Source organism: Euphorbia lathyris, chromosome 8 (genome assembly GCF_963576675.1).
Source record: "Euphorbia lathyris chromosome 8, ddEupLath1.1, whole genome shotgun sequence".
Taxonomy (NCBI): Eukaryota; Viridiplantae; Streptophyta; class Magnoliopsida; order Malpighiales; family Euphorbiaceae; genus Euphorbia; species Euphorbia lathyris.
The window spans coordinates 12,061,486-12,087,277 of record NC_088917.1 but is presented as its reverse complement, the minus strand read 5'-3'; the positions used below and the strand labels follow the sequence as shown (position 1 = coordinate 12,087,277).

At 36.2% G+C, this 25,792-nt stretch overlaps 2 protein-coding genes across 2 annotated transcripts; both read left to right on the top strand.

The window, feature by feature from the left end:
• Window positions 1-8,882: 8,882 nt before the first annotated feature.
• On the top strand, window positions 8,883-10,391 carry LOC136202761 (probable CCR4-associated factor 1 homolog 7). Its single transcript, XM_065993613.1, has 2 exons — window positions 8,883-9,058; window positions 9,179-10,391. The coding sequence occupies exon 2, from the start codon at window positions 9,343-9,345 to the stop codon at window positions 10,165-10,167; it is 825 nt and encodes a 274-aa protein (XP_065849685.1). The 5' UTR covers window positions 8,883-9,058; window positions 9,179-9,342; the 3' UTR covers window positions 10,168-10,391.
• An 11,319-nt stretch (window positions 10,392-21,710) lies between these two features.
• On the top strand, window positions 21,711-24,924 carry LOC136202615 (cytochrome b561, DM13 and DOMON domain-containing protein At5g54830). The gene has a single exon (XM_065993344.1). The coding sequence runs from the start codon at window positions 21,983-21,985 to the stop codon at window positions 24,731-24,733; it is 2,751 nt and encodes a 916-aa protein (XP_065849416.1). The 5' UTR covers window positions 21,711-21,982; the 3' UTR covers window positions 24,734-24,924.
• The last annotated feature ends 868 nt before the right edge of the window (window positions 24,925-25,792 follow it).

Here is a 25,792-nt window from a genome sequence, read left to right as displayed (position 1 = left end):
GATGGGCTACTGAAAAAAATGGTGCAAATTTACCTCTGATTTTTATTATTTCTTTTTCTTTTCTTTTTGTTTCTATTTTCTTTTTATAATAATCTTTGTGGATTACTAAACCCATCCATGAATTCCCACCCCTAGCCCCGTAAAAAGACCAAACTACCCTTTACCCAAAATTTGAAAAAACACAAAACCTCTCAAATACCCTACACACTCTTTGATCAAATCCGGACTATTTGTGAACCAAAACATGGAGTGTAACAATAACCGTAAAGGGAAAGAAAAAAAATAATAAGATTTACCGTTTTTGTTTTTTTGATTTAAGTTAAAAATTGAATCTGTGGGTGATTTTTTTAAAAACGCCGGAATCGCAGTCGGGCGTATGAACATCGCGCCCGACCTACGGTTCCGGCGTATGAATATCACGCCCGACCTGTGGTTCGGGCGTGAGGCTATCACGCCCGCACCATAGGTCGGGCGTGATATTCATACCCCCGCACCATAGGTCGGGCGTGATGTTCATACGCCCGACCTATTGTTCGGGCGTGATGTTCATACGCCCGAGGGGTTTTTGAAATGTTTTTAAAAAAAAAAATTATATTTACGTTTTAATTAAATTGTTAAATGTTTACATTAATTTGGGGTTTAATTTATATATGAAATTTTGATATTAATTCGATTATAATTTATATGTTAAATTTTTAGATTAATTTAGTGTAATTTTATAGACGGAAGGCCTACTATCGGGGGGAAATCCGTCCCGTCACCTGCTCGCCGTCTAGATATGGACTAGCGGACTAATTTTTTTACGGGTTTAATTCAACAACGGACTAATTTTTTTACGTAACAGGTATTTACGGATTTAATTCAATAGCGGACTAGCTATTTTTTTTGCTCTCCCGACACGCGGGCGTGTGACTATCACGCCTCACCGTGTGGTCGGGCGTGATAGCCCCACGTCTCACCGTGTGGTCGGGCGTGTAGCGATCACGCCCGACCACACGGTGAGGCGTGGGGCTATCACGCCCGACCACATGGTGAGGCGTGATAGTCACACGCCCGCGTGTCGGGAGAGCAAAAAAATAGTTTTTTCCTCCCCAAAACCCATAAAAGGGTATTTTCGTCCTTTCACGGGGCTAGGGGTGGAAATTTGGGGCTGGGTTTAACAACACCCTAATCTTTTGATGTTATTTTCTATTTTTATTTGATTGCAAAATGAATTTAATTAAAATAAAATAACTATAGACTAAAAATTATAACCTATGCTAAAACACAAAAAATTAAATTAGCCCCCAACAGGACCCTATTATTCCATGCTCAGGCAGTGTTAAGTGAGCCCTTTGGAATACGAAGATTCTCCTTATTCATGTGTTTTATTGATCTGTCTTTTCGAAAAGAGTTTTTTAAGTGGGTTGAACTGATGTTTGGCCGCTGGGCTGATGTTTGATCGCTTAATGGGTCTGGGCCTTAGACCAATTCCAATGTTATTTGAAAAGCTCTTTAGGGCTTCATTCGTTCGTAATGTCATCATTATGTCGGTAATGATGAGGTCATGGTAACGCTTACACGCACCGTCTTTTTAAAATCATCATTACATCCAAATAATAGATGCCCTAGCGATGATAAAAACTCTTCATCATCCCCATTTTCTTATAAATCATAAAAAACCGGTGAACTTATGGATCGTGAAGTTTTCGATCAAAATTCATCCCGATGGTGAAGGTGGTATGGAGTAATCATTCCTTGGAAAAGTGTTCTTTGTGAATCTCAATTGATAGTGGCAATTATGGATCGTGAAGTTTTCGATCAAAATTCATCCCGATGGTGAAGGTGGTATGGAGTAATCATTCCTTGGAAAAGTGTTCTTTGTGAATCTCAATTGGAAACGCAGAGCTACTATCCTTATTTATTATAATTATGAGGTTAGTTCTTTAATTTCAAATTCGAGGACGAATTTCTATAAGGATGGAAGAATTGTAATACCCAAATATATATATAATAAAATATAAGATCTAAATGTTAAATATTAAGTTAGTATATAGTTGTTTTAGAGGAAAGTATTAATCATACTAATAAATAAAAGGGAATATTAATATAAAATTGAAAAGAATAAGGGGCAAAGTGGAGTTTTACACATTTATATATGTGTAAGTAGATGAGCACAGTAACTATTTCTATTCTTCTTCATTTTATTCCAGCAATTCGGCTCCCACAATTCAACGCGGACGGCTTTCCGTTCTCCCTCATTCGGTCACCGTTTTTCACATTCTTTATACCAAATCGAATCTCTTGAACTCATATACAAGCACATGAGGCCGGAAAACCTTTGGGTAGGTTAATAATCGGAGCATGCAAGGATTTTCCACCGGTGAACGGAGTCTCGCCGGAAAATCGTTAATCATCTCAAATCATGGAGTTTTCCGATCTAAATTAAGTGTCTACGGGTGTTTCTAGACTATTTAAATGGTATGGAGCAAGGTGGTATAATTGTTGTTTCCATACAATCAATTTCAGATTTTCTGATGGAAGGATTCCGGTGATCGATGTAATTTTCTGACAGATACTCAACCAGTAGGAGGAGGAGCAGTACCTGAAAAATATAACAGTCAGCTAGGAGCAATTTGTGAGTTAATTATATGTTATGCATTTTAATTTAGCATTTGCATTCACAAAAAGCATTTCATAAGCATTCAATAATAATGATGTGTCATTTTTTTAAAGTATGTTTTATATTTTTGATTTCAGTTTATATATATATTTATAATTATGGTATAAATGCGTGTTATGGACATGCTACCTGATGAGCGGCATCAGGACCTTGTGCGCACGGGTAATATCGGGATGCTAATGTTGTGAATGTTTTGATATATGGATGAGCCCGGTTGAGATATTCTCGGGCTATATGATATGTGAATTTTGGATTTAAGTGAGGCTGGGTACGGAATCGGTTGAGTTATTCTCGGACCTCCAGCTACTGGGCGTGTGGTCGGTTGAGTTATTCTCGGTCCCCCAATTATTGGATATAAGTGGAATTATGATTATTGGTGGAGTATTAGACTGAGTGTTGAGGTTTAGGGTCCAACACGTATTAAACCATATATATAAATATATGTCTATGTATTCAATTCTAATTTTATATATATTATACACTTAATCAATTTGTTTTTCAAACATATATTTTTGTGCATGGATGTTAGATTACTTATGCATTGCATATAATTAATTCACTACGGGAGGTTTGACTCCCTTTAATTTTTCAGGTGACTAGAAGTCTGTTGCGGCTCAATATCTTCCTCCGGGCGACACACCTATCGTTATTATATATAATCCTTTTAATTAATATAAAATTCTAATTCTAGATCGCAGTACCAGATATACAAGAATTTATTAAATTATATTTGAAAATGATCCAATGTTTAATATGTATAATTTTTTAAAAGAATTAACTGTATATAGTTTATTTAAGTTAAATTAGGCTTGCTACAGGTTCTGGTGGCTTAAGCTTACCCGTTCCCTAGCGCCGGTCACAATCCGCGGATTGGGTCGTGACAAGTTAGTAAGAACTTTATTTTTAATCAATTATGTGACTTATGTAATAATATTCTAAAACATGTGCAACACATCTTCTACATCCAACTTATATTTTTGCAACTGAGTGATTGATTGGTTATATTTTACACAAATTTAGAGTCTAACTGAATATTTTATACAAGTTGAAGGAGTTACCAGAACACTTTAAAAATTTCAGGGAAGCAATCAAGCTTTTGGACAAGTTCGGGACAAATAATGCATTAAGTCGTATGTCTATTAATAAATTTCATTTTTCAATATATTTACATGTTTGGAATCTTTTAATAAATATAGGATTTGGTAAATTACATCCATGACCACTGAACTTCAATTATTAATAGTAAGGTCACTAAACTTTACATTTTTTTAACACTGGTGGCCACTCAATACCTCAAAACGACCGTTGATGGTTTCAAAATAAAAAATTCGAAGAGTTAATGATATTTTAAGAAACTTTAATTCTTAAAAAATTTCGTTTTGAGGTCATTTAAGTGTTGTTTGGTTATGAGAGATAGTGAATTTTGAGAGAAAATGCTCCAAAAAATGTGATTTTGAAAAATAGAAAATGTGATTTCATGGTTTATATCATTCTGAATAAATTTAATTCTTGAATATTTTTATTCTGATGTCGTTAAAGGCCATTTTGAGAAGTTAGCTAAAGTTGAGTGACCACCAATATTAAAAAAATATAAAGCTCAGTGGCTATACTGTTAAAAATTAAAGTTCAGTGACTGTAATGTTAAGATTGGTAAAATTCGGTGGCCATTAGTGTAATTTACCCAATAGGAATTTAGTAATTTAGGATTGAAAAACGTGATAAGAATTTGCTTTAATATTTATGAAGTGTTCCATTTTTTCCTAGGCTAATCCCGGTGTAGTTGCTTGTTTTGCTTTGCTTTGCTTTCCTTTTCTACAAAAAAAATGAAGTGTTCCATTCCATAACGGTGTTATAAACACTTGTGAAACGCACCGTTTGACTTTACTTTTTTTAGAAGCAAATAAAGATTAAATGTACACCATCTTCTTCCTAAAGTTAAACCTAATGAAATTTCAACAGTCCTCCATTTTCAGCCGCCACAGAGCTTCTCTTCTCAAAAATTTGAGGCCTCCAAAATTCTGAGGCCCTAGGCACCAGCCTAGGGGAACTCCCCCTGGAGCCGGTCCTGGTGAGAAATACCACTTTTATGGAGTTAAGAGGGTAAATAGGACATTCGATGAGTTGAGGGGTAAAATGACCAATCTGGACAAGTTAAGGGGGATGGGAAAACATTAGGCCTTTGTATTGTCAATGTTTCGGTTGGGTTTTCTTATAAAAAAATAAGGGGAAATTACACAGAAATTCATATTTTAAAAACTATTTACAACTATATCAAGTCATAATTTTGGATTATGTCAAACTAGTAAAATCAGTACTTTTAATTTATTTTAAGGATTGAAATTTATAAATTAGAAGTCTAGAATATATTTTCGAGATTTTATGATTTATGAATTGGAGTCTAGATTTTTTAAATTATAATATAAAATCATAATATATAGAGAATAATGACATATTAAGAATTAAGTTTGGTGATATGACTTAGTTGTAATTTTATACTTAATTATGATATTTATGTATTCGCCCCAAAAAATAATTTGTAATTACAAAGATTTTTTATACTCTTAAAGTGAAGAAAGTTTCCAATTATATCTACCTCCTCATAACTTCTTCTCAACTTCTTTCCAATTGCTTCCGGTAATTTTTTAATTAATGCTTACTTTTTTTTTGGTTAAACCATCCGGTACTCCGAACCACATTGGCCGACTAATCCGGATTCAGAGCGGGTCTAAGGATTATGGTATTTAAACCCCTCCCAATCGCTGTTGTGGGGGATCGATCCTGAGACCGTCCTACCAAGCGCAACCTCATGCTACAACTATCTTTTATCTAACCACAAGACACTTTTTAAATAAAGAAAAACAATCTTTTTATTTATCAAACGGTCACTAACTTTTTTTTTTTACCATCACTAAGGTGTTGTTTGATAAAACTGAAAATTAAGTGTTGAAAAAATAAGTGCTGAATATTATAAGTGGTGAAAATATTGAATGATTTAATGTTTATAAAAATATTAGTTGATAATATTTAACTTAAAATGTTAAGTTAAATATTTTGACTTATCAAAATAAGTGATTTTTAACTTAATTAACTAATTTAAGTGGTGAAGAAACAATCGTTATCAAACGCACTTTAATTAAATAAGTGCTTAATATTTTAATTTAAATGATGTAATTAGTTATCAAACAAGGCCTAAGACTTTGTTTCACTTAATTCCAGTTCAATCTAATTTAATAGTATTTAATTCAGTTCAATTTAGTAGCATTCAATTCAGTTTAGTAATTTATCATTATTTATTATAATTATAATTATTCATATATAATTTATTATTATTATAACCATTATTATTATTATAAACTTATTTATTTTAATTATTGTTATTTTTAAGTCTAATGTTATCATTATTGTTAAGTTTAGTTTAGTAGCATTCAGTTCACGTCAGTTCAATTTAGTAGCATTCAGTTCAATTAGTAATAAAAAAACATGGTCTAACTTGATATTTACTCATTTTTTAATTAATATTAATAATTTATAATTTAATTAAATAATTATAATCATTTAATTTTTTTTTTCGATCTACTAGTATAATAAATACTTAATTATTTAAGCTATATATATTAATTACAAAAGATTAAAGATATTAAAAATAGATGTAAAGAATTTATAAAATCATCGTGTAAATTCACCAAACTCAAATTTGTTTTAAAGTACAATTGTCAAAATCTGGTTGACAAACAAAAAATCGAAAAAGAATAAAATCAAATAAGTTCAACTATGTTGAAACTTTCAACCGGATTTTGATTTGACAAAATTAATTAAGTGAAATTAAATATTCTACAACACACTAAGTTTAAATGCTTTGATTTATTGTTACTAATGTGTTTGTTCAATGTTGAGTTTATAATTTATTATAAGACATAAAGATCATAAGGCTCAAGCCCTATATGGAAGTCAAGGTCCAAGTCAAACAAGCCCAAGATCACTCAGCCCGCGTATTTCAAAACGCTGCCGTTGAAGTGATGAAACGCATGCTGAGCAAAGAAGGATCTAGAAGATCCACGTAGACAACTTCGGCTAGAAGCTGCTGAGCTGTCTCGACAAAACGTACAAGACAGCCGCTGACCACAAGACAGCTTCCAGACAAAGTATTTCCTCTTTTAGTAAAGATCAGAAGACGCAGCAAGTTGTCTGGTTGACGTTACCTAAAATGGAGGAACATACTGTCACACTGACCGAAGAACAGAAGATGCTGGAATCTGATTGGCCAAGAGAACTGCTGACAGACTGAGTGAAAACGACCTGTAGCCGTTTCCCTCCAACGGTTATTTCGAAATTCGAAATAACCAAAAGCTCTCACAGCTCTCTATAAATAGAGCATTCAGAATCCACATTCAACAGAGAACTTTGAGCTAAAGCCGTTACGCTGACCAAACGTGTATAAAAGTTCTCCATCAAAAGCAAAGCAAATTCTTACACTACAAGCTTATTCATTTGTGTAAAAGTCTAGAGTGATTGATCCTCAATCATCTAAGGTGTTTTAGCAATTGTTGTTTAGGACAAATCTTAATCATTTCTAGGAATAGAAAGGAGAAGCTAAGTACTCGGTTTTAGTACTTAGTGAATTAGAATAGAAGTGAGTAGAGGTATAGAGGAAGGTACTCTTGTTATACTCAGCTTCTGACTTGTAAAGGGTTTTCGAGTCTCTACCTTTAAAGAGCTCAGTAGTGAATTGAAAATCTCGGAACGTGTTCCGGGGACAGGACGTAGGCTTAGAAGAAGCCGAACCTGGATAGCTCCGCTGAGTGAAGTATTTCTAACCCTTAACTCCTTAATATATTGCTTGTTTAAAACAAACTAAAACTGACAAAGTAAAAGAGGTCAAGCTGAGTTGTGCGCTACCAATGAGTTAATTCAGGAATAGACTCTAAGTGCTATTTCCTGACCTAAGCAACGAAGCTGACCTAGTCACTAGTTGACTAAGCCAGTGTCTTGCTGATTGCTAAGTGCCGCTGTTACATAATCTTTTCTCAAAGGAAAGAAATCTGCCCTAATCATTTTAAAAAGGTAAAATAGTTCCTAACCTCCCTTTGGAACTATATTTGCAACCTTACAAGGGACCAACAAACTACAGTTTGAATAATTCTATAAAAATAAAAAATTTATTTTCATTTAATTTTATTTTATAATATAGTATAATATTAACAAAAATGATATCATTACTTTTTTATGAAAAAATTATACTATTACTTTCAATACTAATTTATAATATTTTAAGATATAAATTTAATAAATTTAACATAATAAAATAACAATTTGACAGCATGAGATTCGTACAACAGATCAAACAGTGGTTCAAGCTTGCACAGTACTTAATGATTGGTCAGAAGTAAATGCTTTGAGAAATCGGACTGGTACGGGGGGAACAGCAGATCGAAAATACAGTAGCAGCAAATATTTCATTTGCTGGTTGCACGGCTTGTCACCCGCCATCGGAAGGATTTCTCTCGTGTTGTGTTGATGCTGCATGTTTTAGCGTTGATGGTCGTGCAGGGATGGGAGCAATATTACGAGATGCATATGAGCAGTTTGTAATGTGGAGATGTGCGGGTCTGTTATGTTGTCCAACAACACAAGAATGTGAAGTCGAAGCTCTATTACAGGCTATGCAATTGCTAGAAGCTGATGAAATGAGAAATGTGGTTTTCGAATCTGATGCTAAACAAGTGATTGATGCAATAAATTCTACTTTTGTTGATCATTCTAAATTTTGGGATAGAATTATTCAAATACGATCGATTCTAACATCAAATGACTCTTACTCGGTCAAATGGATACGTCGGCAAGCGAATGAGATATCATATGTGTTAACACAGTCTTCTCGTTTATCCACTTGCTTTTTTAAAAAATTTATTACCGAGTTCTGTTTCTAATTTATGGTTACAATTTTGTCATGATCTGGTTTATTAATGCATTGTTTTTTTTATTAAAACAACAAAAAAGTACTACTAATTTTTACCGATTTTATAGAACAAAAATTTTACGCTCTTCTTCGGACCAATTTTTCCTACCGGATGCTGTCGGGTTGAGCCTATTTTGACAACCTTTGAAAAATACAAGAAAACGTTGTCGTTTCAACTGATGTAGAAACATCGTGTAAACGCCCCCGTTTTTGACTGGTTCCTTTCCGACGTCACTTTCTCTTTTTATTGCACTCTTCTCTCAGTTCTTTAGGAAGACAACCAGAGTGAAAGAAGGCTCAACCTTTGCATTCTCTCTCTCCCTCTCTATCCATATATCCGAGTCTCCCTTCCTTAGTTGACCTAATTATTTCAGAACTTCAATTTGTTCATCATCGGTTCAAGATCTATTCACTGCACTTTCGGATTTATCAATCTTGAGGTTAGATCTTGTTTCTTCTTTTGCTCGTTTTGCAGTTTAATCAGTTTGTTTTTCTAGGGTTTTATCGTTTCTCATGTTACCGAGTTTAAAATTCTTGTTTCTCTTTCTTGTTTCGTTTAGATTCAGATCCCTCTAATCGGAGAAGGTGGAAAGACGACAAGTTCTTGAAATTCGAACTCCGGAGTGGATTAAGTTCAGGTTCTTAGTGGTTATGCTTGTTGTCCTTCAGATCTGAGGTTTATATAGTATTAGCAGCTGTGTTTGATTTGGGATCGGTGTTTGAAATGTCAATTCTACCAAAGGGCGACTCTATTCATATTCGAGAGGTGTGGAATGATAATCTAGAGGAGGAATTTACTTTGATTCGAGAAATTGTTGATGAATTTAGTTATGTAGCTATGGATACTGAGTTCCCCGGAGTTGTTCTTCGTCCGGTGGGGAATTTCAAGAACATCAACGATTATAATTATCAAACGTTGAAGGATAACGTTGACATGTTGAAATTGATCCAGTTGGGTCTAACTTTCTCTGATGAGAACGGGAATTTGCCTACTTGTGGAACGGATAAGTTTTGCATATGGCAGTTCAATTTCCGTGAATTCAACATCACTGATGACATATTCGCTAGTGATTCAATCGAATTACTGCGTCAATGCGGGATTGATTTCAAGATGAATAGCGAAAAGGGTATTGATGTTAGTCGATTCGGGGAGCTTCTAATGTCTTCAGGCATTGTGTTGAATGATAGTGTTAATTGGGTTACATTTCATAGCGGATACGATTTCGGTTACTTGCTTAAGCTTTTAACTTGCAGGATGTTGCCTGAGACACAATCGGGGTTCTTCGATTTGATTAAGATGTACTTTCCAATGGTATATGATATCAAACATTTGATGAAGTTCTGCAATAGTCTTCATGGTGGTTTGAACAAGTTAGCTGAACTTTTGGAGGTTGAAAGAGTTGGAGTTTGCCATCAAGCAGGCTCTGATAGTTTGCTTACTTCTTGCACATTTAGGAAGTTGAGAGACAACTTCTTCAATGGTTCAACAGAGAAGTATGCAGGTGTTCTTTACGGTCTCGGTGTCGAAAATGGTCAAAATACTAATTGATAATATAAGCAATAATTTGCAGATATATTTGTAGACTACTTGAGTGTGAGATTATCATTTCAATTCTCTTCCTTGTATACTTTGTGGCAACAAAGGTTGTTGTTTTAGTGATGACTTATTTTTAATTTGCTTCTTTGTGACTGAAACCTTAACTGGTTTTGTAGCTTGGAGTCGTTGTACATTAGTGCAGTTAGTGCTTCAATAATAATTTTATTTCTTTGGCATTTCTCTTATGTTGATCTCTTTTTGTTCATTGAGCTTATTCTTGAATATTCACTGTAAACGGACTGTGGGATTCAGGGGCTACTTGGTGGGATTCAGGGGCTCTGGTTCAGCTGTTTTTGGTTCAGCTGTTTTAGGTGTTTTTTTCGATTCTGATCAAACACTTTATATCTACGTTTGGAGTAAAAAGCAATAACAAAAAAGCGCTACAAAGAGAACTAAATGGATACTGAGTTTGCCGGACTTTTGATGCTCCATCTGCGTCTTTTTGGTATCTTTTTCTTTCTATTGAAAACAAGGCTATGGTGTTGCATAAGTAGTAGTGATACATCTTCTATATATCAGTTTAGTTATGCCATTTCTGTTGCAGCGGGCCTTCCAAGATTATGTAGGAGCGGAGCGGGTGCTTTTTGTGTACATTGGAGTGCTAGCTGAATGAGGTTTGTTCAAATATCTAGTCAATTTGTGATGATTAATTAGTTAATTTGAAGCTATGTTGCACGGAAACTCCTCTTTAGTAGTGTTTCTGTGTTTGTTCTGTTTTCGTTTCCTTGTCCGTGCAAACTCAAAACAAAGGGCTAGCAATCGCTTGTTAATTGTGCAATCAGTGGAGTAGCTAGGGAAGACGGTTTAAGGATGCATTTTCAGCATCCCCGGGCTGCCTGGAACACCCCTTTTAGGATGGATTTCGGTGGCTGGAATGCAACAGACCTTCTGTGCGCTCCTCCTTCCGATACTGTATGTGTATCTTAGGATGGATTTAGGTGGCTGGGAATGCAACAGACCTTCTGTGCACTCCTCCTTCCGCTACTGTGTATGTATCTTAGGGTAGATTTCCGTGCAAACTCAAAACAAAGGGCTAGCAATCGCTTGTTAATTGTGCAATCAGTGGAGTAGCTAGGGAAGACGGTTTAAGGATGCATTTTCAGCATCCCCGGGCTGCCTGGAACACCCCTTTTAGGATGGATTTCGGTGGCTGGAATGCAACAGACCTTCTGTGCGCTCCTCCTTCCGATACTGTATGTGTATCTTAGGATGGATTTAGGTGGCTGGGAATGCAACAGACCTTCTGTGCACTCCTCCTTCTGCTACTGTGTATGTATCTTAGGGTAGATTTCGGTGACTGAGAGTGCAACAGGTCCTTCGTATCCGGCTCATTTTCGTTTTGAAATTTGATTACCTGTTTTCTTTCTTTTTAAATATTAGAGTCATTTTCGTCTCCAGGCTTTTAATGCTCATTTTCCTCTTTTGTTTGAAGTTTTCTGTGATTGCAGGACTCAGGTCAGGCTATATGGCTTAGCTGAGGGTTTGATGTAATGCAAGCAAGTCTTAGTGCCCCATTGTTCGTTTTCATTTTACTGAACTATTTTTTACCTTTTAATTCTAAAGAGGAGATGGAAAGTGTTTGGCAAAATTTCGAAATAATTGTTTTTAGTAGAAAAATCAACTAACATCTAATGCCCATCACCAAACGGACCCTTAATTTGCTCGTCATTCTAAGAATTAGGGATGGTTTTACTAAGTTACACTTGAAAGCTCTATATAGTTATCAAAAGTGTGCCTAAGATGCTAGGCTCCTGACATGTCGATTGAAAAGCCAAAAGGCAGGCATGCTCACTTCAAGAGGCGGCGCACGGCTTGCTATAGGCGTGTTGAGGCCCAATTTTATAAGCTATATGTTTTGTTGGAGATCAAGTTAAAAAGTGGTTGTTACAATCACGATCTAGAAGGCTAAAGTGTAATCTTCTAGTGTTCGAGAAAGGAACTATTATGATCCTTAGAGATGAGAAGGTAGAGAAATCCGACTTTGTAGATGAATACGAGATTGAAAACCTTAAAGATGAAGAGGATGAGAGTGACGTTGGTGACTTACTCATGATGAATATGTATAGGTTCAAGTCTCGTGAGAAACTTAAGTGAATTTGTTAGTAATAACGATTTGATGAATTTATTCTTTTAAATTATAGTTATGGAAGAGGAGATAATAGTTAATTTGGAATTTGAAGAATTAATAATTAATTTGGAATTTATTAATATATGATTTAATATGTTTTTTTTTTTTTAATTTGTGTGATTCTTCAGTTCAAGATTTTAGACGGATTTTTATCCCATTAAAGTTTTTTGTGTATGTTAAATTAGAATTCGAGATCTAGTGGAAAAAAAATCTATATAATTTTATAGGATTTTATAAGTAACATGTATTTTAATAATATATTATATTATAAAGTTTTTAATTTTTATCTCTTCAACAATTTAATTATTTTATTAATTTAAATGACTTGATTGTTTTTTATTTAAACTTTTTTTTTTTGTACGAAAAGGAAAGGAAAAAGCAAACAAAAAAACCAAAAAGAGACCTAACCAAAAAGGAAAGGAAAAAATAAACAAACAAATAATTTAATTATTTTATTAATTTAAACGATCCGTCACCCGGTTCTGTTTTCTGAAAATATGGCTCAACATTGATGGATTCAAAAGAAGAACAAATCATTTTGATACCTTTGACTATTCAAACAAATAGCATTATCATTTGATATCATTTTGATAGCTTCGAGACTATTAAAAATATATTTTGTATTTTTAAGTTTTTGTAAAGTAAGAAAAAAATATTCTCAATGTCTTTTTCTCCTATATTTTAATAAAAAATATAATTCAAATATTTTAATATAAAAATAAAAATATTAAAATAATATTATTTTAAAAATATTCAACATTAGTGTGTATTTAAGTTTTAATTTTACACTTAATAATACTATTTTTATTTTTATAATTTTTGAGAAAAATATTTTTATTTTTATATATCAAAATATTTGAATTATATTCTTTAGTAAAATTATGTCAGGAACACTATAGAAATACAAAAGTACAAAATTCAAATAATATAAAAAAAATTAAAATAGAAATTCATAGAAACCTTCACCAGGCAGCGGCGCAGCTCTTGGTCGGCGTGAATCACATGCGTGTTTTCTGGGATGGAAGTGTAATGCTGAGCTGGATCACCAAACTTCCTACTTTTGTTTTTTTTTTTTTTTTTGGTAGAAAAGGAAAAGAAAAACGAATAACAACAAACTACCCAGGAATTAGCCTAGGGAAGCTAACCCCAATCCTATCTTCTAAGAGAAGATGAGAGATGAAACTAGGGGAAACAGGAAGGGTAGTAACGCCTAACGTCCCTTCATGGCCCGCCGCCGCCAAGCGATCAGCAACACGATTCTGCTCTCTAAAAATGTGTCTGAACTCTACGAACTCAAAGGAGGAGCAAAGCCTTATAATAGCTTTGATGAGGTTACGACTGTTAAGACCCATAGAATGATTCTCAGAAATCATTTTGATTGCTTCCAAATTATCAGACTCCACAGAGAGCCTCTTAACACCCAGCCTTTTAGCAAGATTGATTCCAGTAAGAATAGCCCAGAGCTCCGCAGAAAAGGAAGAACCCAACCCTAAATTCTGGGAGAACCCAGAAAGCCAGACGCCCCCTACATCTCTAAGCACACCTCCAGCCGCAATCTTACCGTTACTGAGGCAGGAACCATCAGTATTCAGCTTCACAACCCCCTCTCTTGGCCTGCTCCATCCCACGAGATGGACATCACAACACTGAGAGGCTCTGGCAAGGGACTCTCCTTTGAAACTATCGATAATAGAGAAAAGTTTTTTCGAGAAGAAATCAGCTAAGTTTGTCATAAAAACAGTTTTATCTCCAAAAATCTCCTCGTTTCTCCATTTCCAAACTTGGTGACAGATAATAGCAAAGAAAATGTCACCATGCTCCATGTATGGAAGCAACTTTCCTCTAACACCATCAGAGAACCAGTCGACCTCAGAATGTGCCATGAAGGAAGAGAAAATATGGTGTGGGAGAATTTTCCTCCAAACCTCTTTACTATTAGAGCAATCTCTAAGAGCATGGCACAAAGTCTCAACATGGCCTCTGCATCTACTGCAAGCTCCAGAATCAGCCAAGTGCCTTCTGTGCCTATCCGAATTAGTAAGAAGCCTGTCCTTAACGCCCAGCCACAGGAAACTCCTAATACGGAAAGGAACTTTAAGGGTCCAAATCGACTTCCACACATCCGAGGGAGGATCAGATCTAAAGAGAGAGAAAGCTTCAAAGGCCGATTTGCAAGAATAAACTCCATTGTTAGTCAGCGCCCAACAGTGCCTATCCAAGTCTTCCTCTTGATTACTCACCTTCACTCCCCGCATTCTAAGGAGAGTCTCAAGGCTAAAGAAAGTATCAAACTTTGACCAGATCCAGTCCCCTTCCGAGTCAACCATATCGGCAATCCTCCAGTTGCGTATATCACTAGGCGGGGGGGAAGAACACACCTCAATTAACGGTTTATCCCCAATCCAGTTATCAAACCAGAAACTAATGGACTTACCATTCCCCACCTCCAGGCCAACTCCCAAGCAGAACTCATCAAACACAGCACTAAGTCCTTTCCAGAGGAAGGAACAATTAGCAACTCTCTCTTTCGGGCCCCCGAAGATTTTGTCTTTCCGATACTTACCACAAAGGAGGCGAACCCAAAGAGAGGAAGGGTTTTGCCACATACGCCAAAGGAGTTTCATTAATAAAACTTTATTATTGTCCTTTGCTTTCCTAATACCCAGACCCCCAGAATCTTTAGGCTGGCAAACCTCACTCCAAGGCACAAGATGGATCTTCCTGCCCTCCGCAGCTTCCCCCCACAGGAACCTACGGTTAATCTTGTCAAGATCATTAAGCACAGGATCCGGAAGCTTACAAGCCTGCATGATGTGATTGGGAGCAGCACAATTAACAGATTGAATTAACGTGAGGCGGCCAGCGAGAGACAGAGTCTTGGCTTTCCAAATGGCACACTTCGAATTAGCTTTATCCAAAGTCTCTTTGAAGGAGCCTTTAGACACACGCTCACTATGGAGGGGAACGCCCAGATACTTCCCAAGAGAATCAGTAAGAGGAATACCTGAGAGATCACTTAATCTCTTACAGACTCTCTGATTCATATTCTTAGAGCACATCATCCTAGATTTCTGGATATTAAGCTTCTGCCCAGAGGCCGAACAAAAACAATCCAGAATATCCATAATGACTCTCAACTGCTCCTCATTACCCTCAAGAAAGATAAGGACATCATCTGCAAAGAATAAGTGAGTCACCTGGGGACAGAAGCTGTTGATCGCCACAGGGTGGAAACTCCCATTATCAATCGCATCCTGAATCAGGTGAGAGAGCCTCTCCATAGCAATAACAAAAAGGAAAGGGCTCATAGGATCCCCCTGACGGATTCCTCTGCCCGGGGAAAATTCCTCCGACATATCCCCATTGACCATAACTTGAAACACAGGAGAAGAAATACATACCTTAATTAAACTTCTCCAACTGTCCGGGATTCTAGCTCTCTCAAGGCTCTCCATCAAGAAATCCCAATTAATTCGATCATAGGCCTTCTCTAAATCCTACTTTTGTTTTTATTCCTTCGGAACTAATATAACCACAAATTCCACTAATTAACTGCCCCGGTTTCAAATAAGGTTTAACTTCAATGATTAAAGACCTTAACTTTCTAAGATTTTGGCTTGGAATGTAATATAATTTTAATCAGACAAACTATCCAAACAAAATACATATATGGTTATATAGGCTTACAGAAATTTTCACATGCATCATAGTGAGCAAGTGAATTTGTTCATTCACCGTTACGATTCTAATAAACTTAAATTTAACGGTGAATGAGCAAATTCTACATGATTATTAAGGTACATGTGATCAAGACTGTATAGGCTTAATACATCATTTGCCTCCTGAATTTGTCCAAAAAACTTGATTACCCCTCCTGAACTTTCAAAGTGTCCCGATAGCCATTCTAACTTGCATAAAATGTTCAGTTAACTCCATGAACTTGCGTAAAATGTAACCAATTGGTCACTCGATTGTAAAAAAATGCGTTAAATACGGAAGAATTATTGCACGTGTCTTAAAAAAAATAAAACGACCAAAATCAGGGTATACAGTTTTAATATTAGAAAATACAGGTTTTATAGTTTAGCAAGTAATAACTTCGTTTTTAATCTATTTTTGAATTATGTAATAACATTCTAAAATGTGTGGGATACATATTCCACATTTAACACACTTTTTTACAATCGAGTGATCAATTGGTTACATTTTATGCAAGTTCAGGGGGCTAACTGAATATTTTATGTAAGTTGATGAGGCTATCGGGATACTTTGAAAGTTCAGGGGCCAATCAAGCTTTTTGGACAAATTCAGGAGGCAAATGATGTATTAAGCCAATTATATACATAAAACTACACAACCTTATGGTAACCATCCATTAAAACATACGACATGTAAAAATGACCGATCAATCATAGTTAACTATACATTACCAATTTTTAACCAAAAATGGAATCATCCATCTACGTTAACAGGGCCGATCCTGGACATTGGCTGGGAGTGCGGCTCGCCATGACTCATGGTCAAAAGGAGTCTTTTTTTTTTACCGTATATAGTATTTTTTTTAAAGAATACTGCTTTTATTAGAAAGCCGAATCGGCTAAAAGAATGTCATTAAGGAACGGAGGTGGACATGCCCACTCTCCACGAACAGACTCAGAGACTGTATATAGTATTATTATAAATGTAGTTACAATATCCATTTAGGCCTAAAATGAGACCAAATAATATGATATTTTAGGTCTACAATGGATCTGGTTTCTATTTTAAATTTTTAAGTACAATTTTTATTATTATGAATCCCTTATCTCTTATTTCGCCTAAGCCAATAAAATGTCAAGACCGTCCCTAATGATCAATTTACCCCGTGTTACCAAAATTTTGAAAATGTTGGTTTGATAGTTATTTAACTAAAATATAAGACATTCCGAACGTCAAATTGGGTTGAATTTTTTAACTGTCATATGAGACATTTCAAAGGTTGGGTTGACTGTTATTTAATTGTCATATTAGTCATTCCAAAATTTTAAAAATATTGGTTTGACTGTTATTTAACTGTCTAATTAGATATTATAAATGTCAAATTGGACTAAATTTTTTTAGATTTTAGCTCAAATCGTTACTAGTGAACAGTGGACATACCAACAACAAACAACAATAACAACAAAGCCTTAGTCCCGAAATGATTCAGGGACGGCTAACATGAACCATCATACGAGTTATTACGGGGAACTGCTAGTGTAGGACAATTCACTTTGACTCGTTTTTATAGTTTACACACTTTTATATTACCCATATGATCCGAATACACATCAATTCTCGGGCTCCACTGTTATCGGTAGGATTTTCCTAAACCTCCATTCGCGAAAGGAATGAGGTGAAATTCTTTATTGTTTAAGTTCCGCCACAACTCTAGCTATGGAGGAGTTAGTTCATGGTAGAGGGAAGGAAAACAAGAAAGTTAATAAAAAACAAACTAAAAAACATAATTAATTTGTTAAACTAAAAGAGAAGAAAAGATAAACAAAGAATAAACTTTGAAATAAAAACTATATCGACTTCAAAGGTAGAAAAGAAATGAACAAAAAGAAAACTACAAAAATTTTAAAAGAGAAAGATAAAGGGAGTGTGGTGAGCCATGTTCCACGTGTGTTCCAGGTCTACTCTCATACTTCCCAATGTAGGTATTTATATGCCTTCATGCATTCCTTATAACCTCCAACTTTAATACCATTAAGGAAAAGATTAATGGAGAGTTGAATTTTTTTTTGCAACTTCTTAACTTTAATGCAATTAAAGAGAGCATTAAAGGAGCATTAAGTAGTGCAACTCCCCCTTAAGCATTCAAAGACTTTTCAAATAGTCATAACATTCATTGGTTGGTTATTGAGGAATTTATAACAGTAAAGACTTATTTAAAGAGTAATAGATTCTTCATTCTTGAACTGCTAGGAGGTCACCAACTAGAGGGAGTTCTGACCGGACAACTTTATTTACTTGAGTAATGATTCCATAAATGCATTTTTGCCCTAAATAATACCTAAAAACACATATAACAAGCATTAGTTCTTAAAACATAAAACTAAACATAAAATAATTATAAAATATTAAAAACTATCTTAAAATGCATGATTAATAGAATTAAAATATATTAAAAACTATATAAAAATGCAAGATAACACATTTCCACAGAACCGTGAAATCAAGTCATGTTAGCGACATAAATTCTTTCCCTCCACTCCGTTCTATCCACAACCATATTTTCCTCAATCTCCAATAAACTCATATCACTCTCAATATCACCCTCTTCTAAGTTTGCTTAGGCCTTCCCCTACCCCCTCACCATTGCATCCTTTTACCGCTCTTCAATCCTTCTAACCAATGCATCAAACGCTCTTCGTCTTACATGGTCAAACCACCTTAGTCGGTTTTCCCTCTCAGTAGATGTAACACCTACTTTTGTCCGAATTATTTAATTACTCACCCAATCCTTTCTCGTATGACCATACATCCATCGCAACATATGCCTCTCCACCACCGACATCTTATGAATGTGACAGTGTTTCATTGTCCAACACTCTGTACCATATAACAATGCAGGTCTAATTGTCGTGCGGTAGAATTTTCCCTTCAATCTATTAGGCATGTCGGGTTGCAAAGGAAACTCATAGCACTCTTCCACTTCGACCAACCACATTTAATCCTATGAGCAACATCTCCATCCATTTCTCCATCTGTTTGAATAATATACCCTAAATAACAGAAGCAATCTGAGCCCTAGACTACCCTCCCATCCAGGGTGATTGTCCCTGCCTCCCTCCTTCTGTCATCGCTAAACTTACACTCCAAATATTCTGTTGTGCTTCGGCTCAACTTAAAGCCTCTAAAATCTAAAGTTTGTCTCCATAGTTCCAATTTCTCTCCACACTTTCTTTCGTCTCATCAACCAACACAATATCATCTGCAAACAATATGCACCATGGTATATCATCTTGAAATGAACTCGTTAATTCATCCATAATGACGACAACAAGAAATGAACTAAGTGCGGAACCTTGAGGCACTCCAATCATAATAGGGAACTCTTCAGTCTTTCCAACACTGGTACGTACACTCGTACACGCTCCCTCATACATGTCCTTTATGATGTCAATATATTTCCACGAAATGTCTTTCCTTATTAAGGCCCACAAAGTACTTCCCTTCATACCTTATCACATGCCTTTTCCAAGTCAATGAAAATCATATGCAAATCTTTCTTCTTATTTCGATTGTGCTCCATTTTAATTGTCTCATTAGATGGATGGGCTCCATAGTTGAGCTTCCCGGCATAAAGCCAAATTCGTTTTCCGAAATATTCATTACTCCCTTTGGTAAGAGAACAGAGAAAAAGGCTATAGTAGATATTCTAATTCATCTAAGCTTGTGTTTAAAAAGATGAAGGTTGCGGAGGCAGAGAAGGGGAGATTGAAGTTTGTCCTAGAGCCTCTGATTAAGGAGGAGGAGACGATGTACCACAATTAGGATCATATTATGGTATGTTTTCCCTTCAACCTCGATTGAAACTTTGAATAAGATTCATTTATAGAATTGTTGACCCAATTATATTTTTGAATTTCAGTTGTGGGATCGTTTGTATAGGGAACACACCACCTTGAACAATCCTACTATGAAGAAGGACTTGGGCTGCTTGGCGTTGGTTCCTCAAGAGAATGAGAATTTTTAGAGCAAATATTTTTGCGACTTGCTTGACTTAATCCTATCTCGTGCTACAAAGGCGATTCCCTCAGATTTGCTATTTTTTTTTCTCGGGTCTGGGCTTTTCTTATACTTTTGTAGATACATAACTTATACATCACTTCTGAAGTTTGTCAAGAGCTCTCTAACTTTGCTGAAGTTTACTTGAAGAAGCAAACTGAGTTGGAGCAGCAACTAAGATTACCAAAGAGACCATTCCTTTAGTGAAAGTATTGGAGCAAGACTTAACTGCTGCTAATAAGGCAGCTGAGGATTCGTGGACATCGAAAGTCGAAGCCATGAATAATGGGAAGATTGACCTACAAAAAGCCTCCCATATAGACGAGGTGGGGAGTATCATTTCCTAATGTTACCAAATCATCCGGACCCATATTGCCAATGTGAAGATTTTAAAGTATGACCTCCATCGCACTAAGTCTGAGTCTGAGAACTTCCGAAAGGCGTGCAACCTCTTTAAAAATGAGACTTATGCTCTCAAAGAGAGAGATGAACGCTTTGAGCAAGTATTGGAGATGGAGAAAGGTCACATGACTACCCTTATAAGAGATATCAACAAAGATAGAGAAAGATCTTCCACCTTTCAGAATAATGTAGAGCAGCTGAATGTGGATGTGGAGACAACTCACTAATTACAACACTAGAGGATGAATCATTATCAAACACTTTTCTTACGGAAGCTTAGGGAGAAGCATTTAGATGCCTACTTCTAGTTGTGGGTTGAGTTATTCCCTTCGAAGACCACGAGAATGCTGATGAGGGCCCTAGAAAGGAGAATCCCCCCCCCACTCTCCGTTGAATTAAATAGGCGATCGACGGCTAATGATAGAATTTAAGGAAAATACATTACTTGAGGTTTGTCGAATGACATCGTTAACAATAGCATGGCCGAATGGAAATATCACAAGAACAAATAGTATTCACAAAGGATGTCTATCGATAAAACTCTTGGGAACCGATTTTGTTGAAAGCTCAAATGATATAGAGATCAACCTAAAATGATCGTAATGACTGCATTTGTGGTTCCATAAATCAAGATGTTAGACTTAGGTAGGAATGTGTATAATATTAGATACTCCCTCCGTTTTTTATTATATGACGTTTTGGACTTTTGAATTTGTTCATTTTTATATGTTGTTTTGTATTATCAATGCACTTTTTACAATACTTTCTCTAATTTGCCCCTATTTATTGTAAGAGAGAGATATAGTTATTAATGCAAATTATCTTAATTAAGTCATAAAAATTAATAAGAGAGAGAAATTTTGCATAGAAAGTAGAGATCCAGGAGAAAAGTATTAAGAGTACATTAGTCATTTTAATAGTCTCATTAATATTGCATTGGTCTTGATGAAAAACCTTAAACGACATATAAAAAAGAATGGAGGGGTATCTTTTAACTGATTCATGTGATTTCAGCTGTTAGTATTAAGAACGGAAATATCTTATTGGCATATATATAATATGATTAATAGTGTGATATCAATCGAATATTGAAAAATCCGTACCCGTTGCCAATCCTAATGACAATAATAAGAACATGTTTGTACTTTAACACGAGAGGCTTTATTTCAAAAAGTTAATAACTATTTTTATCTTATTGTTATCTCCACTAACCATGTTTTCTTCTTGCATAGGAAACAAAACATAGAACAAAACTTACATTTGTTGATTTGATTTTAACGAAAAAGAGTCGTTAGCGTAGGTGTAACCAAAGGAGTGTGAAACCACAACCATCTTCTTCCCTCTTCAAACAGGAAAGGAAAGTCTAAATCTTTCTCCGACTCGCTGCTATCACTGAGTCACCTCGCTTTCTTCTTCTTCTTCCTTTCTAATTCCCCAATTTTGCCCTAATTGGAAATTCCAATTGTTTATTCCCACCATTTTATGATCCGATCTGGATCCTTTTTCATTTCCTTCATGTACCACGACAGGCGATTATTTCTTCTGTTAGGGTTTATCTTCTTCTACCTTTGCCATGCGGATCCGGGAGAAAAATCATGTACGAATACGAGTTCACACGTCGGGTTTGAATCCGGATTCACCATGGTCCAAAATCAGCTCCGGGGAGTTATGACTATAATCGACGATTGCTCTTTTAGGGTTTCACATTTTGATATGATTTCAGGAAGTGAAGTCCGGTGGTGGGGCGCGATCGGACTTGATTTTGGTAACCTTACTAATGGCTTTATTATTTCTGATCGATTGCTTAACGGTACATATAGAAATGCTTCTTTTGTAGTTCAATTAAGCAATAATATTACTTGGGATCGGATCCGAGTTATCTCTGTTTGGGATATTCCGACGGCCTCCGATTTCGGCCACGTAATTCTCACGAATGAATCTGCATTGATCCCCGGTTTGGCCCCATCGCCGTCCAATAATGATACTGCTAGTCAGGGAAGCAAAAATTGGAGTCTTTCTGCGGCGCCGACGATGCTTGATAACTGCAAGGTATTGTCTGAGAGATATAGGGTTAGATGGAATTTGAGTGTAGATAAGGGTTTTATTGATATAGGATTAGAGGCCATTACTGGGTTTCAGAATTACATGGCATTTGGGTGGGCGAATCCGAACTCAAGCACGGAGATTATGATCGGTGCTGATGTGGCGGTGACTGGTTTCACGGAGGTGGGAATTCCATTTGCTGATGATTTTTTCATCAACAAATACAGTGAGTGTACGATCGACAAGGATGGTTCAGCCCACGGTGTTTGCCCTGATACCATATATGAAGGGCTTGACCCTGTTGGATTAACCAATAATACAGAGTTTATTTATGGTCATAGGAGGGATGGAGTTTCGTTTATTAGATACCGGAGACCATTGGCCACGAAGGATAAGAAGTATGATGTGCCTGTGAATGCTACTGCTAATATGACTGTGATTTGGGCATTGGGGTTAATGAGGCCACCGGATATTCTTCGCCCTTACTATCTCCCACAGTTTCATGGAGCTCAGCAATCTTCCGCTTATGGTTATCTCGGACTTAATGTATCGGAGAAGGTAAACGATTGTTTTGGACCTTTGGATGCAAATAACAAGGAAGATCAAGACTTGATTGTTGCTGATGCAAAGGTTCCTCTTGTTGTTACTTCCGGTTTAGCAATGCATTATCCGAATCCGCCTAATCCTACAAAGGTTTTGTACATAAATAAAAAGGAGGCTCCGGTTTTGAGAGTTGAAAGAGGGGTGCCAGTGACATTCTCTGTGCAGGCTGGACATGATGTTGCATTGTACATAACATCTGATTTTATCGGTGGGAACTCCACGTTGAGGAATAAGACAGAGACTATTTATGCCGGAGGGCCTGAAGCTGAGGGCGTGTTGGCTAGTCCGACTGATTTGGTCTGGGAACCAGATAGGAATACTCCAGATTTAGTGTATTATCATTCGGTGTATCAGCCGAAAATGGGGTGGAAAATTCAGGTTGTCGATGGAGGTTTATCTGATATGTATAATAATAGTGTTGTTTTGGATGATCAGCAAGTAACTTTCTTCTGGACATTGGCAAAAGATAGGATATCTATTGCAGCTCGAGGCGAGAAAAAGAGCGGTTATATTGCAATAGGATTCGGAACTCGAATGGTAAAGAGTTATGCATATGTTGGCTGGGTTGATGAGAATGGCATTGGCCATGTATACTCGTATTGGATTACCGGAATGGACGCCTCAGGTATTCACCCAACTAATGAGAATTTGACTGACGTAAGATGCAAATCCGAAGATGGCATCATTACATTCGAGTTCACACGGTCCTTGAAACCATCATGTAGTCATAGTGATGACCCGGACTGTAAAAACATCATCGATCCTTCGAGTCCTTTAAAGGTCATATGGGCAATGGGTAGTAAATGGACAGACGGGCGACTAAGCGAGAGCAATATGCATTCTGTCACTAGTCGTAGGCCTGTTCGCGTGTTACTTATGCGTGGTTCTACGGAAGCTGAGCAAGATTTACGACCTGTGTTAGCTGTTCACGGGTTCATGATGTTCCTCGCCTGGGGCATTTTGCTTCCTGGTGGAATTCTATCCGCTAGATACCTCAAACACGTGAAAGGAGACGGCTGGTACCAAATCCACGTTTATCTGCAATACTCAGGTTTAGCAATAGTCTTCCTTGGCCTTCTTTTCGCAGTAGCGGAACTCGGTGGCTTCTATCTAAGTTCATTACATGTTAAATTTGGTCTTACTGCAATATTTTTGGCATGTGCACAACCTATAAATGCTTCCATAAGGCCTAAAAGACCTCCAAACGGAGAGGAAGTATCCTCAAAGAGGCTCCTTTGGGAGTATAGTCACATGATCACCGGCCGATGTGCTGCGATTGCTGGAATCGCAGCACTTTTCAGTGGAATTAAGCATTTGAAAGACCGATATGGAAGCGAAAACTTCCATGGATATAGTTGGGCATTGATTGGTTGGTTCTTGATGGGTGTTTTGATTGTAATCTATCTCGAATATCGAGAAAAGGCGCGGAGAAGGGAGAGGGTATTCGGTAGAAGCAATTGGGTGTTGGGTAACCTTGAAGAAGAGGATTCAATTGATCTCTTAAGTCCAACAGGGGCTGCTGTACAAAAAGATCTGCAACAACACTCTCTAAGAATGGAAGTTCAATTAGAACCTCTTAATAGATAGATATATAAGCTAACCACTCTTCACAATTGGGGGGCTTGTTTGTTTGTATTGGATGCTTGGAATTTTTCTGTTTTCAGGCATAATGTGGTCTTCTTGCTCCTCAACTCGAAGAGTAATCACCCGAAACGGTGTAGTTTTGTATACTTAATACATTTTTTTTACACAGTGAAGATCATATCAGTTTTTGCCTACCATATATTTGTGCTGCAAGTATGTTTTGCTCTCTGTTATTTTGAATTAAGGGTCAAAATGGCCCCCTGAAGTTGGTCAGTTTAACCCAAATTGAAGTTTCGGTATGAACTCAGTCCCGAAATTGTTAAAACTTGATAGATTAACCCAAATTTGACAAACTTTTAGGTATTAAAACTGATTGCTTTTGGGCTAATTTGTCAATTTTGGCGACTTCGGGACTGAGTTGATATACATAAATTTTGATTTGGGCTAAATTGAACTGTCTGCTTACCTAAATTTCGATTTTGGCTAAACTGATCTGTTGCTTGACCCTTACTGTTATGTTTATTGTTTTTGGATACCAAGCTTACTGATTTTGCTCTTGAAACACTGGCTTTTTACAGACATGTATGCCTGCTTGCAGTAGAAAGAAGTGATCTATGCTAAGTTTAAGTCAATACTTGGTTTTCTGCATTTTCTATGGCTTAGTTTTTCCCTGTTTATGACTCTGTTTCTTAGGTTAATTGGGTGTCGAAACTAGTTATCGTGTCATAATCGTGTTGTGTAATTTATTATGTAAATAAATGCAACAACAAAAAATTATTAAGATGTCAAATGGTGTGTAAATTCCATTGCACCTATGGTTACTTAAGTTTGAGGGTTTTTTCACAAAGGTTTCATTAAGTTTGTGGTTTGTTTCACAGAGTTCGTTAAATTTTATTTTCTTGAACTTTCTTTTTTATTTTAATAAAATCATTCTGGTCAATTCAGATGGAAAAAAATAGTGGGAATAGTAATGTGGTATTCACGTTGGGAGAGATTTATTTTTATGTACGACATGACAATCACATATCACATGTCAGTTATAGAAAATAAAAGATTATATTC

What these genes read in the sequence shown, in the direction of transcription:
- LOC136202761 (XM_065993613.1), top strand. Translation starts at nt 9,343, where the DNA reads ATGTCAATTCTACCAAAGGGCGACTCTATTCATATTCGAGAGGTGTGG.
- LOC136202615 (XM_065993344.1), top strand. Translation starts at nt 21,983, where the DNA reads ATGATCCGATCTGGATCCTTTTTCATTTCCTTCATGTACCACGACAGG.